The sequence below is a fragment of the Hemiscyllium ocellatum genome, chromosome 7, assembly GCF_020745735.1.
Source record: "Hemiscyllium ocellatum isolate sHemOce1 chromosome 7, sHemOce1.pat.X.cur, whole genome shotgun sequence".
NCBI lineage: Eukaryota > Metazoa > Chordata > Chondrichthyes > Orectolobiformes > Hemiscylliidae > Hemiscyllium > Hemiscyllium ocellatum.
Genome location: NC_083407.1, coordinates 27609157 through 27624527, shown reverse-complemented (window position 1 = coordinate 27624527; position 15371 = coordinate 27609157). Strand labels below are relative to the sequence as shown.

At 38.4% G+C, this 15371-nt stretch overlaps 1 protein-coding gene across 2 annotated transcripts in view; it reads left to right on the top strand.

Annotated features, from left to right (window-relative positions):
* epc2 (enhancer of polycomb homolog 2 (Drosophila)) overlaps positions 1 to 14973 on the top strand; it is a 65826-nt gene extending 50853 nt beyond the window's left edge. For both annotated transcript variants that reach the window (XM_060827094.1, XM_060827095.1), the window contains 5 exons: positions 4174 to 4514; positions 5116 to 5249; positions 6584 to 6743; positions 12547 to 12880; positions 14067 to 14973. In XM_060827094.1, the coding sequence (XP_060683077.1) occupies positions 4174 to 4514; positions 5116 to 5249; positions 6584 to 6743; positions 12547 to 12880; positions 14067 to 14136 (1039 nt within the window). In that variant the 3' untranslated portion in view covers positions 14137 to 14973. The remainder of the gene's footprint in view (positions 1 to 4173; positions 4515 to 5115; positions 5250 to 6583; positions 6744 to 12546; positions 12881 to 14066) is intronic.
* The last annotated feature ends 398 nt before the right edge of the window (positions 14974 to 15371 follow it).

The following is a 15371-nucleotide window of genomic DNA, read 5'->3' as shown; positions in this document are numbered from 1 at the left end:
AACCTGCTGTGCTTTTCCAGCAACACTCTCGCCTAACACTATGGACAATTTGGCATGGCCAGTTCACCTGACCTGCACATCTTTGGACTGTGGGAGGAAACCAGAGCCCCTGAAGGAAAGCCACCACGGGGAAAATGTGCAAACTCCATACAGCTAGTCACCTGAGGCTGGAATCGAACCTGGGACCCTGGTGCTGTGAGGCAGTAATGCTAACCACTGAGCCACCGTGCCTCCCACTGTGCTTAGCTGGTTTGGCAGTCTTTGCAATGGACAACACTGCATGATCCCTAATGAGAGTTGCAATGTGCAATTTTGCAACATTAGATTAGATTACTTAGTGTGGAAACAAGCCCTTCGGCCCAACATGTCCGCACCGACCTACCAAAGCGTAACCCACCAAGACCCAGTCTCCTACATTTACCCCTTCACCTAACTCTACGGGCAATTTAGCATGGCCAATTCATCTAACCTGTACATTTTTGGACTGTGGGAGGAAACAGGAGCACCCGGAGAAAACTCACACAGACACTGGGAGAATGTGCAAACTCCACACAGTCAGTCGCCTGGTGCTAACCACTATGCCACCGTGCTGCCCACGGCAACATGAGTTGGGGCTGCAACATTCATAAGTGTTCATTGAAAGGAATAGGATACTATACTAATTCAAAAAAATTACAAGAATTTGTCAGTGAATTAATAATCTAGTAAACGTCTGGGTGCTGACATTTGAGAAACAGCAGATATCAGAGAATAAGGAAGGCAGGAGCGATAGAGTACTTATAGCATGAAAACAAACCATTCAAAGAACAAAGAAAATTTACAAGCCAGGAATAGGCCCTCCAAGCCTGTGTCGATCCAAATCCACTGTTGAAACCTATCATCCAATCCTAAGGATCTGTATCCTTCTGCTCCCTACCTACTCATGCATCTGTCCAGGCCGAACTTAAATGAATCTACCATGCCTGCCTCTACTACCTCTGCTGGCAATGCATTCCAGGCACCTATTATCCTCTGTGTAAAGTACTTTCCACGTGTATCCCCCTTAAACTTTCCTCCTCTCACCTTGAACGCATGACCTCTTGTTATTGAATCCCTTATCCTGGAAAAAAGCTTATCTCTATCGACCCTGTCTCAACCCTTCATGAATTTGTAGACCTCAATCAGGTCCCTCTGCAATCTCCTATTTTCAGTCCAACTCATCTGCATGATTCCAACCAGATATCCTAAATTAATCCTATCTCATTTGCCAGTATTTGGCCCATATTCCTCTAAACCTTCCTGTTTATATAGCCATTCCGATGCCTTTTAAATGTTGTAATTGTACCACCCTCCACCACCACCTCTGGCAGCCCATTCCATACACACACTACATTCTGCATGAAAAAGTTGCCCTGTACAGTGGAATTTCAATTTTCTGAATACCAGTTATCCAAAAATCAGTTTATCCGAAAGAGAGCTCGAGGTCCCAATTGAAACATTACATCAAAGGCGTGTTTCCAATAGTGATTGCGTCTTTTGTTTACAGTGATTAAACAGGCAGCATTTTCAAATGACTGATTTCCCGGCCCCTCTCTCTCCACACTTTTTTCCTGGTGCTCTACAGAGGAGTGTACCCTAAACCCACACGTACACACACAATCCCACCACCATCACCCCCCCCCCCCCCCCCCGATAATCTGACCAACACTGGTGAAACCCATCAAAAAGTTGCAGTAAAAAAAGTGTGTGTGTGTGTGCGGGCTATTTGGAGACTTACCCCACAAAAATGGCAGCAGCAGCAGTCTCATTGTTGGTGTCCAGTTTGGCTGCCCCGAAGAGGGGCGGGGTCGATGTTGGAAGGGGATGGGGGCAGTGGCGGCAGTGCTGGAAAGGGATGGGGAGCAGGGGCAATGCTGGATGGAGAGGGGGGCGAGGGCAGTGCTGGACAGGAATGGGCAGCGGGTCGTTTTTGGAGGTGGGGCCGGGGGAGTGCAGGGGGTCAGTGTCGAGGCAGATTTTGGGGGCGGGGGGATGTTTTGGGGATGGGGGCGGTGTTGGGGGGCAGGGGGCAGTGTTGGACAGGATTGGGGGTGGTGCTGCAGTCTCCTGAACAAGGAGCAGACCTTAAGAACTCTCAACCCCAGAGGAAAGGCATTTAATCGACAAACTGAATAATTGATTATCCTAACGAAATAGTGCCCGCCCATCTCGTTCAGATAATCGAGGTTCCCCTGTATAGCCCTTTTAAATCATTCTCCTCTCACCTTAAACCTATACCCTCTGGTTTTGGATTCCCCTATCTTCAGGAAAAAGACCTTGTCTATTCACCCTATCCATGCCCTTCATGATTTTATAAACATCTATAAGGTCCTCAGCTCTGACTCTCCAGGAATAATAGCCCAAGCCTATTCAGCCTTTCCCTGCAGCTCAAACCCTCCAACCCTGGCAACATCTTTGTAAATCTTGTCTGAACTCTTTCAAGTTTGACAACGTTTTCCTATAACGGGGAGACCAGAACTGAATGCAGTATTCCAAAAGTGCCCTAACCAATGTCTTGTACAGCTGCAATATTACCTCCTAACTCCTATATTCAAAGTACTGACCAAGGCAAGCTTACCAAAGGTCAGCTTCACTACTCTGTCTACCTGTGACTCCAGTTACCTCTCTTCCAATCTCCTAATCATTTGATAAAATAGAGATGGTTCATTCTTTGTTCATAAATATTTACGTTTAGGTACAAATGAAAATTGTTACAAAAACAGAAATAAAATTGAAAAGATGTTTAGCATCATAAACCATGATTCTATTAGATCAAATTCAAGGTATTCTAGAAGTTTGTAAGCTCATAATTATGGGGAGGTTTTAAAAACTAGCTTCATTTCTTGTTGATGGTTCTTGACGACTTGAAAGTATTATTGAAAATAATCTATTAAGTACTATTAAATAGTACATGGAGTCAGTTTTTGATCTTTCAGAATTGCTAAATTCAGGTGCTTTGTATAGGATTGTGTTTCCTAGAAGTCTGAAATAAATACAAAAATAGGAAGTATGCAGCAGATCAGTACCATCATGGAGAGAAAGTTATTTTTTCAGGTTAATTATCTTCCATCAAAATTAGATCCGGTGAAAGTTCAGTGATCAGAAACACTAACTCTGTTTCTGGTTCTGCAGATACTGCCAGATCATTGAGTCTTTCAAGCATTTTGTATTTTTATTTCTGTTAATTATGTTTAACTTTATTCAGAACAAATTCATCATAATATTAATCAGTTCATACAAGCATAGTTTACAGAGATATTAATGGGTTAAGTAAGCGGGCAACAAGTTGGCTAACAGTCTGATTTGCAAAATTGTTCATATTGGAAGAGAGGTGAGAAGAACAAAACAGTATTTAAATGATAAAAATTGCAATACAATGGGACTTGGCGGGTACTTCCTGAAAGACAAAGCTAGCACACAAGTGCATCAGGTAATCATGAAGGCTAATGGAATGTTGGCCCTTATTTCAGGGAGTTGGAATATAAGATTAGGGACTATGCAACTATACTAGGTTCTAGTGCGACTATGTGGACTGCTGAGAGTGATTTTGTCCCCTTATTTAGGGGAAGCTATTATTTCATTTGGAGGCAGTTCTGAGAAGGTTTTTGGATGATCCAGGTATGGGAGGTTTTCTATGGGCAAAGGCGAAACACGGGCAAATGCAAAACAGGTTGGGAATCTACTCATTGGAGTTTAGAAGAATGAGAGGTCATCTCATTGAAACATAAATGACTCTTAAGGAGCTTGGCAAGGTTAATTCTGAGAGGATGTTTGCCCTCGTGGAAGTGTCAAGGAATAGAGGGCATAGTTTCAGAATAACGGGGTACAAATGTAAGACTGAAATGAGGGGGAATTGTTCTTGAGTGTTGTGAGTCTTTGGAACTCCGTACCACCGAAAGTTGTGGTAAGGAGTCCTTGTGTATGTTTAGGCTGAGAGAAATTCTTGATCAATAGGGGAATCAAAAGATTATGGGGAAAAGGTAGGAGAATGGCTTTGTAGAACATCCGATCTATTGAATCCTATTTGACTTGAGAGACTGAATGGCCTACACCAATTCTTATGTTTTATGGTTTTTGCAGCGACCACCTGATCTTATTTCTTTGTGTTCAGAGCAACTGCGGAGATTTAAAACAGACTTTTTTCTCCCCTTCTAGGTTTTTGTTAGATCGTGCATCCACAGATCATGATCATATTCTACGCCAAATTGATCCTGAAATGCTGTCATCTCCTAGTTCCCCAGCTGCTTTTCCGTCTGATGACTCATGGACCATTTCTTCCAATAAAGACTTTTCAAATAGACTATCACTTAGTGAAATACTAAGCAATATCAAAGCATGCCGATTGCGGCACTTCCAGCCTCGGTTATCCCCACGTCAGGACAGTGATAACCACAGTACTTCCAAAAAGTTAGGACAGAATGTGAATAAAAAAAGAATTCCAGTGTCTTCTATTTTATCATCAAGTACCATGATCACCAGTAGGAATAGGATATCTGGTGAGTAATGCAGTTATGTGAGTCTTTCTGTTTCAATAACCATAGAATTTACAGATTCTGAACAATTGGTTAGAAATGATTACAAAAGTAATGTTCAGATTTAAAATAACTTTTCTCCTTTTGTTTTTTTTTCTCTTTTCCCTCTTGTTCTCTTTACATTACCTTGTACAAATATTTTCTGTGCTTACACATTATAGTTTCATTTGTTTCATAATATGCTTTGCCCTGGGGATCGGTTATCTTGGTTGGCTGGTTTGCAACACCGAGTAACAACAGTGTAGATTCAATTCCTGCATCAGCTGAGGTTACCACGAAGGACTGTCTTTCTCAACCTCAGATTAAATCAATTGTTTCTCTGTCTAATGATAGCCCTATAATTTGCTAGGACTATGATAACTTTACCTTTACACTTTGCTCTGCATGTACATTGGAATCATCTTGGAAAATCATTTTGATGTGTACATTGATCTGCATTGCACAAACTATGAATGTTTTTAAAAGTCTGAAATATTTGTCACTTTGTCCTTGATTAACTTAAAAATATTAAATATTTAAACTTTGGCTGCTGTTAAAATGTAAACTTTTTTTTTCCCTTTTGCAGTGACAGGCGGTATAACGGAAGAGCAATACCACACCCATCAACAACAGCTTGTTCAAATGCAGAGACAGCAGTTAGCACAGATGCAGCGTCAACAGTCCCAACATTCCTCAAACATCAACCATGGAAGCATACAGGTAACTCATTTGACATTTTAAATGTATTTTATGTTCCTCCAAGGAGACAGGAGGAAACGAAAACATTGTTGAATTTGGGTTCAAATATTCCATTCATCAGTGTTTCATTTGACCATTGCCACAGCAGGAAATGTGGAACTGTGTCTGTTATCTGCCTTAATAAAGTTAATCTTTCTTGTAAGAGCACATTAAGAAGCTCTGATCTCTCTTCTCCTCCCCCATCAATTACCATAGAAATATTGTACTAGTTGATTACATGGTAATAATGTTGTAGTGTAGGTATGGCGATAAAATTAACATATTACTTATCAAGCTTGTAGTTCACAAAGAGATGCTATGTTTTTGGTAGTTAGGTTGTTATGGATTTGGTTGCTTGTCATATGATTCCATCAGTTCAACATCACATTTCCATTCTTAATGAGCTAATATGCATCCTTCTATCTAGGTGAATGGAGTGAGGCCCAGGGAATTAATAAGTGCTGTTATATTTCTGAATTTATTTCATTTTATTGTGGGCCGCCATGTGATCTTCTGCTTGGAAAGTGAAGGAATACATTATCAGGTCATTGTTCAGGTTATAAATTAATAAAATTACCAACAAGGTGAGTAAGATTTGCAGCAAATATGGATTTTATGAGGTCTTCTTAGAACAAAGCAAGAATGAAATTTAGGAGAAAGTGAGGACTGCAGATGCTGGAGATCAGAGCTAAAAATGTGTTGCTGGAAAAGCGCAGTAGGTCAGGCAGCATCTAAGGAGCAGAAGAATCGATGTTTTGGGCATGAGCCCTTCTTTTGGAATGAGGAAAGTGCCAAGCAGGCTAAGATAAAAGGAGGGAGGAGCTCCACATTCTTCTGGAGATATTCTAAAATAAAGGATACTAAATTATTTTTCATTATTCTATCTGATTGATTAAAGATCACAGGAATCCAAATGGAATTTGGCAATAGTTTTTGAATGAACAAAATCTCTGAAAATTACTAAAGAATAAAGCCTCAAGATTCCACAGTTTAAAACAACAATCTTTAACCAGATTTTGGCAACAAAGTAAATACTGAAAATAATCTATAATGTACTTTGACATTTAGAATTAACATAAATTAACTATGAATTTACAGGTAATTTGTAGTTGAATATTACCTATGAATTGGACATTAACTGATACACATAATTAAAATAAATGTATGAATTGGGGAGGCAAGGGAGTGATGTTCAGTAGGCTTTGGGATTTGTATCGCTTACCTTCATTTCACCCTGTTAGTGTATTCTGCTTTTCGCCCTTGTGTGCCTGTCTAACTGTCCTCCTTTTAAAGTTTGCTTTGAATTTTTTTTTAAGGGATCCAGGATATCTGAGGGCTCTTCAAAAACGCTGGATTCAGCTAGTGCCCACTTTGCTGCATCAGCAGTAGTTAGTGCTCCTGGACCTGGTCAAGCAGATGTTTCTAAGGATATTGCAGGTCATGCTACAAACATGAATGGTGTTGTTCAGACTCCAGGTACGATACTGTTATCTGTGTATTAGCTTTTCTAAATATTCACAAACGTTACAGCAAAATGATTTTTAGTAAGTTTTTCTTATGTAATTCAGATATTTAATGAATATTTATTTAGTGATTTTAAAGTTATCAGCATTAGTAGCTTCTCTCCCACTTCTGTGTTAAGAATAGGCTCTGCATTGTCTTTACCAAACCAGCCTGTCAGTTGAAGTGATAACCGCACCTTAGTTTTATAGGATTTCAAGCTTAATTAAGCATTATTCCTTTCCAACTCCAGCAACAGAATGTCGGCTGAGTTAGAAGTTGAAAGCAGGCTATCTTGATTTCTGAGGAACAGCGTATATCTTTAATATTTTCTTCTTAAAAAGAATAAATTCACTCCTTAATGACTATCTTAGCTGGTATAAGAGACCTGCTCATCCTTGTAATCACTTCCACCAAGAAGTGGTTAGAACAGATAGTTTAGAACAATACTTATCATATGAAGTAGAAACATTCAGCAGCAAGTTCCTGACACTTTTTGTTCCATTAGGTTCTCTAAGAAAGCATGACTTTAATGACAGACATTTCAATATCAGAACAATGACATAAAATTTTTATCTCTTACCTGCAATATTTAGCCGATTGTAAACAATACTATTATTACCTCACACACAGGTATGAGTGAAGTTTAATTTACTTGTCTATAGAAAGTTGAGGCTTATCTTTCATTGACTTGTTATAATTTATTCATTCATGAAACATGGGCAACCTTTGCTAGCACAGAATTTGAAGTAATGGTGTGCTGCCATTTTCAACCATTGCAGTCCATGTGGAGTAGGTACACCGACAGTGCTGTTAGGAAGAGAATAAAAACTATAACATTACATTACCAGTATTAATCCGTGCAGCTTTTGCAGTTTGGTATGAATTAAGTTTTGTGCCACAGTATGAGAACTTTTCTTCTAATCTGAAGCTGTGGTTCTGTCTTTCTGGACAAACATTTTGCATTTACAAAAGTAAGACCAGGTATTTATTGTTGTTTCCTACTCTTGCTTTTTAAGAAGATCTATACTATAATTTCAGGATACCACAGATGCACATCACAAAAGTTTAATATTTGGTGGATGTTTTAATAAAAGATTGTGGCAATTAAATACTTTGCACATTTTTTCAAAATCTCTTGAGTGACTTATTTTTCATTTTTAATTTTGTTATTGGATTTCTGATATAGAGTCATAAAGCACAGAAACAGACCCTTATGTCCAGTATGAACTGGTTGGACCGAATCCCAAACTAAACTTTTCCCATCTGCTTGGCCCATATCGCTCCAAACCTTTTCTATTCATGAACTTATCCAAATGTCTTTTAAACGTTGTACCCACATCCACCATTTTCTTAGAATGTTCATTCCATACACAAATCACCCTCTGCAAAAAAAATTGCTTCTCATATCTATTTTAAATCTCTCTCCTTTCACCTTAAAAATCTGCCCCCTTGTCTTGAAATCTTCCATTTTTGGTAAAAGACAACTGCCATTAACTCTGTGCTCACTGAAATGTGGTTAAGTGGTTGAAGTCGAGCAAAGCAAAACCGAAATAACAGTTAATGGTATCTAGTTGACAGTTTCTACTGCTGGACATTATTGCTGTGAGATGGTGATTTTGTTTTAGAAGAAACGTAGAGATATAATACAGGCTTAGTGGTACAACTTTGAGGGTGTACAGGAGCAGAGGGACCTCATGGTTCATATGCATGAACCTGAAGTTGGGCAGGCAAGTTGAAACAGTTGTTAAGGCGGTTTATAGGATCCTTGGATTTATTAATAGAGGCATAAAATATAAAAGCAAGGAAGTGATGCTACACCTATACAAATCATTGGTCAGACTACATTTTGAATATTGTGCTTAATTCTGGGTGCCTTACTTCAGGAAGTATGTTAAAACCGTGGGAGAGGAAATTTATTAGAATGATACCATACATTAGGGGTTTTAAAAACAAGGAAAGATTAGAAAAATTAAGCTTGTCCTCCTGAGAGCAGAGAAGATTAAGAGACGACATTATTGAGGTGTTTAAAATTATTTTAAACCATTTTGACTGTGTAAAGAAGGTTATTCTGTTTCCACTAATCAGTATGTCAGTAACTAGGGGTCATAGTTTCAGGATTGTCAGCAGGAGAGCTCGGAGTGTGACGTGGAGTAACTTCTTTACTCAGTTGTTAGGATTTCAAATGCAGTGTGTGTGAGAGTAGTGGAGTGAACTCTATTGGAGGTTTCAAAAGAAGGCTGGATATATATTGGAAAGTGATGAATTTAGAGGGCTAAGAAGATGGGGCTAGAGAGTGGGATAAGCTGGGTGGCTCTTTCAGGAGCTGGTACAGATATGGGTTGAACAACCACCTTCTGTTCTGTATAATTCTGATTCTACTAATTGTGAACATTTTACTGATCACAACCAGAGAGAGAATAATGACATGTTTTGGTTGAATTCCTACATTTCTTAAATACAACTAAAGTAAAAAATGATGGATATAGTTAGCAGATTTCATTATATCTATGAGGAAAGAAACAAAGTTAATGTTTCAGGTGGTGAAGCACGGATTCTGTGTTAATCCTGACATGTTGACAAACCTGCCAGTTATTTTCATGTACATCACCAAATGGTATTTCAGTAATCGCCAGTATGGCTGGGTTATATATGTGGTTGTATTTTCAGGATTGTCTTCATTTGAACTTGGCGAAATTGGTACTCTTAGCCAAAATTTAAATAAATTGAGTAGATCTGTTCTCAGGAGAACAACCAAATTCTGCAGTCTCTCCACAACTGAAGATTCTCATCCCTGATATCATTCTGTTATCTTTTTTGCATCCTTTCCAAGGCCTTGACATCTTGCCTAAAACATGGTGTGTAGAATTGTGTGGTAGTCAGGCTGGGACCTCATCAGCTTCTGCACCACTTCCTTGTTTTTAGTTTTTATATCTCTCAAACAATGCTCTTATTATATGAGCAGGAGGAGACCAGCCATCGCACCTGCTCACAACTGATCATCTACTCAAAGGCATTTGTCTGCACAGTCATAGAATTCCTACAGTGCAGAAAGAAGCCAGAAAGAGTATCCCACCCCGACCTTCTCCATAGCTTGGCTTGGTGTTTTGAATCACAGCTAACTCACCTAGCTGCACTTCCCCAGACACTACGGTGCAATTTTTTGTATAGTCATTGCAACTATCCTGCATATCTTTTGGACTGTGGGAGGAAACCAGAGCACCTGGCGGAAACCCATGCAAACAGCAGAAGAATATGCAAACTCCACACAGTCATCCAAGGCTGGAATTGAACCCAGGTCTCTGGCACAGTGAGGCAGCAGTGCTAACCACAGTGTCACCGTGCTGTCTTGTTCCCATAACCTTTTTGATGTCATGAGTATATGGAAGTCTACTGATCTCTGCTTTGAATGCACTCAATTGTTGAATTCCCACAGTCCTCTGGGTACAGAATTCAAAAGTTGCATTATCCTCTGACTGAAGAAATTTCTCCTCCTCTTAATTATAATTGACTTAACCCTCTTTCTTCATAATAGATTCAAGTGTTTTTCAGATTGCTGAAAGCGAGCTAACAGATTTGAAATTCTCAGTTTTCTGTCCCCTTTCTTCCTTAAATAGTGGATATTTCGAATCTTCCAATTTGCAGACATGGTTCCAGAATCCCTATATTTTGAAAGATGATTACCATCTCTATCAGCACCTACGTTAATTTTCTAGAATGCAGATTGTCATTTCCACAGAATTTGTCAACTTCTAAGTCCCATTAATTTTTCCAAAACTATTTTTCTTTTAATATTGATTTCTTTCAATTCAGCTTTCTCACTAGTCCCTTGAATCTCTCTTTCTGGGTTTTTCTTGTATCTTCTGAAAAGTAATGATTTGATTTCTCTGCCATTTCCTGTTAATTCTTCTGCTCTAGCCTGCAGAGGAGTTGTGTTATTTATGTTTTTTGCTCGTTTAATTCATGCCAATGGTAGGGAAATTTTTGGAGAAACATCATGGGAGCAAGATTTATTTACATTTAGAAAAATATGGACTTATTAATGGTAGGCCGCATAGCTTTGTGTGGGGAAGGTTGTGTCTTGTGAACTTGAGGATGTGACAAAGATGATTGAGGGCAGGGCAGTGGATGTTGTGGACATGGACTTTGACAAGGTCCTTCATGGCAGGCTGATACAGAAGGTAAACCTTTTCTGCGCTCTCTACAAAGCCTCCGCATACTTCTAGTAGTGTGGTGACCAGACCACACGCAATATTCCAAATGTTGCCTTACTAAAGTTCACGTGGGATTTGCTATGAGCTGGTTAGACAGGCACAGAACTGGCTTGGTCCTCAAAGCCAGAAAGTAGCATTTGAAAGGTTATTTTTCTGACGGGAAATACACAACCAGTGGTATTTTGGGGGATCAGTACTGGGACCCCTGCTATTTGTAATCTGTATGAATGATTTGGAGGAGAATGTTGGTGTCTAATTAGTAAGTTTGCAGACAACACAAAAAGTTTGGGGGAGCTGCAGATAATGAGGAGGATTGCCAGAAGATACAGCGGGATATTAATAGGCTGGAGATTTGGGCAGGGAAATGGCAGATGGAAATTAATCTGGACAAATGCAAGAGATGCTTTTTGCAAGGTCTATGCAGGTGGGAGGTAATCAGTAAATGGCATAACCCTACAAAGTAACATAGAGAGGGATCTAGGTCCACTGGTCCACAGGTCCCTGAAAGTGGATAAAGTAGTCGGGAAGGTGTATGGCATGCTTGCCTTCATCTGTTTGATATGGAGTATAAAAATTGGAAATTCATGTTGCAGCTGTAAGAGCGTTAGTTAGGCAACATTTGGAATATTGTGCGGTTTGGTCCCACACTACCAGAAGTATGTGGAGACTTTGTAGAGGGTGCAGAAAGGGTTTACCTGGTATGGAGTGTATTCGCAATGAAAAGTGATTGAACAAACTAAGCTTGTTTTCTCTTGAATGTTGGAGGCTGAGGGGCAACTTGATAGATGTTTCCAAAATTATGAGAGACACGAATAGAATGGATAATTGGCATCTTATTCCCAGGGTAGAAATGTCAATTACTTCGGGACATAGGCTTAAGGTAAAAGGAGTAAGTTTAACATAGATGGGAGAGACAAGTTTTTTTTAACACTGAGGTTGTTAAGTGTTTGGAATGTGCTGCCTGAGGAGATGGTAGAAGAGGATACAATGGCAAAAGGCATCTCGGTCGATACATAGTAGACGGGGAATAGAGGGATATGCACCGTGTAGAGGTACAAGGATTTTATTTTGGAAAGGTGTCCTGTTGGTACAGGCACTGGTCCTGAACTGTACTTTTGTTCTAGGTCTGCATTCCTTTTAAACTATTTGGTCATCTACCTTCAACCAGAATTTTGAATCCAAGAGTTTAGTATGCATTGATCCTAAACCAACTGGTAATGTTATGTTCTGGCATTGCAATATTACAAAACCAAGTTTCTGCAGCCAGAAGAAATTGTGGGAGATTTATAAATTGCACATCTGTCTCAGTAGCAAAAACAAAAACCTGTGTTCCAAATTCTAGTTTTCTCATCTGGAAGCATGTATAATGAGTTGGAGGTTCTAAAGGTTTCTGTGTTTGAACTGTCTGCATAAAAACGTTGTTTCTGTTGCTATTCAATTTCAAAATTCTAATGCTGGACAATTTTGAGTTTGTGCAGATGCAAGTAAAAATTTAAAACTACTTTACTATTCATATGCAAGGAGATTAACCATTTTTAAATTGACATTCTTGCTTCTTTTAACAGGCACTTATCGGAATCTTCAAACATCCAGTGCTACTTCCTCCACCAGTCCAGGATTGTCTACTGTACAAATTATACGGACTGTCAGTCGCACCTCAGCAAATCACATGTTCCCTGCATTGCGCACAAGCAGTCCCCAGTCATTTCCAGTGAACAATTCCTGTATAGGAACTGCTGTGCGGCTAAATAGTATGAATGTGGTTACTCCTGTCAATGTGCATCTCAGTACAAGGACTTCAGCACCTTCTCCTTCTGCCTTAAAGCTGGCCACAGCTGCTACCAATCTTGACAGGGTGCCAAAAGTGACTCCCAGTAGTGCCATCAGTAGCTTGTCTAGGTAGGTAAAGAAGCTCTATGTAAGTGTTCTCAAGGGGCATAAGTAGTTTCTGACAATTAACTTTTAGTCTGTTATCTCAGACATGTTGATAAGAGATCCTTCTGCAACGTGTGTATGTGTGCTTTATTTGGAAAAAGAAATCCTTATGGGGAGCACTGATGTAAGTTTAATGAGGCCAGTCAGACTTTCTTCCTCATTGAAGTGTTTGCAATGACCTCTTTCATTTGCCTTGTAAAATAAGTGATATGCAAAAGGTGTATATTAACAAGGCAGGAGGAATGGAAGCGATAGCTGAAGGGTGAAATTGCGTGATGCAGCTTTTGAATCATTTAATTGTCTGAGCATTCTTCTGAGCAAGAATGTTTTAGATGTTAAAACTGCATTCATTTAAAATGTTGGATTAGTGTTGACAATTAAAATTTTGTATCTAATTAATGTGTTTTTTGAATTTGGATAACTTGTGTGAAATTTATAATTGATTCATATTTTCCACAAAATTCTGAGAAGTATTGAAGTCTTATCTATATTTACAGTTCCCTAACCAGGTTTTACTTCAGTTGTATTAATGATGCAAATGTATGATTTTAGTTCTATTTGTAGACTTTAATTTACTTTTGTAGTGTGCCATTGGTACGTTGTTTTTCTTATAGCTCTCAAGGATTAAGTGTGCTTTCCCTTCAGGATTATTCTAAAATCATGACTAACAGAATGATTAAACCTCAGGAAAGTTTTACAAGGCAGCAGTTTCTCTAGGATTCATACATCTGGATAAGATTGCAACCATTGAGTTAAATTGTTATGTTAAATTGTGCAGTGAACTTCATTGGGTTGAGGGGATTGGGTAGTGAATGATGATATTTGCTGATTGGTGATCAGTTTGGAAATAAATTAGCTCATCCTGAATAACAAGATTTGATTTATACAGCATAAATTAAAAATGTGACAGAAATAATGAATAGAGATCTGTTTTCATTATTGGTTGAACTACCAGTATTTGAAAGTAAACTACTTCAAATTAATTTTGTTCTTATGTTAATATTGCAGTCTGTGCATTGAAAGTGTTCCTTAGGTATTCTTTTAGGTGGATTTAAAAACTTATCTTTATCTATTTGCTTTGCTTTTTCAAGAATCATGTTGTACAAGTGTAATGTTTATACAAATTAAAGCACCATTTATTTTCTTGCAGGGAGAGCAGTGAACCAGAAAGATTATTGAATGGTATTGTGGATAAAACAGTAGCAATGGAGGTGACATAACCTCTACCGACGCACCTCTTCTAAGACATAGAGATGGAAATATTGCATTCCAGAAAGAATGCAGAATAAGGCACCCAATCAATTGCAAGTGCTAAATGTGGTCCTGAATGGTGTCATATCATTAATGTAAAATTCTGTCTATATATATAAATGTAAATTTTGTAAAGTTCAGGTGATCACTACCTTGTACAATAGTTTATTTGTATCATCATATGTATTTCTGTTACTTGAATACTAGATATTCATCATGCTTTGCACTTGAAATTACAACAGAATGAAAATGACACAAATCTATGGGATCATGAGCATGAAATTGGGATCCTTTTGTCACTTGTTTTAACTATTTATTTTGCCATGTTTACATTTTGTAACTTGTACAAATCAACTTTGTGCTTAAAAAAAATCTAAAGATATTTAGGTAGGCCATGTAAATCCTTGTCATTTTTTGTACATTGTAAAGTTTTCACTTTTTTTTCTCACAAATTGAATAGATGGATGTTTGGTAAATACTAAGTGACATTTCTTTATCAGACATTTAAGTCAAGACAAAAAAAATAGTATTTTCTATTGTTTTGGAGGGTGAGGGTTGTGAAACAGAACTGAAGATTATTGACTTCCATCTTGCTCCTTTTCCTGTGGCTACAAGGCAAGTAACAGGTTAGAAAGACTGTCTGACTTTTATGTTTGGACTCCTTTAGTATAGTGTTTTTATGAGTTTATACAATTACTATTACATAGGCCTTTTCAACAGTATTAGTATTGGAATGTTAGTGTCAGCACTACATCAGACAACTTCCTTGTTACTTGATCTTGTTAAGTGAAAAAAAATGCAGGGAAATTAAACATACATATCAGAATATCTGTTTGGTCTAATATTATTTCACAAAGCTGGGGATATATTGCTAACCCAAAAAAGGACAAATTTTGATTTTTACTGCAATCAAATCCAAACGTTAATGCATTCTTTGTAAATGTATTACTGATATTATTTAGAGAAAAGATTTTGTTGCAGTCTGGTGCACTTTCTACAGCATTGCCTTGTCTGAAGTATGTGTATGATTTCTGGAAGAAGGTGTAATGAAAAGAATTTGCCAATACAACTTGGATAAGCAGACTTGGCAATAGTTAAGACAAGGATCTAGGTTTTCTGTTATGGGCACAATCTGCCCTGTGTCTAAACTGTGCAGGTCTTGTATTGTCAGAAGTGAACGCTCAGGTTTCCATGCAGGCTGCTT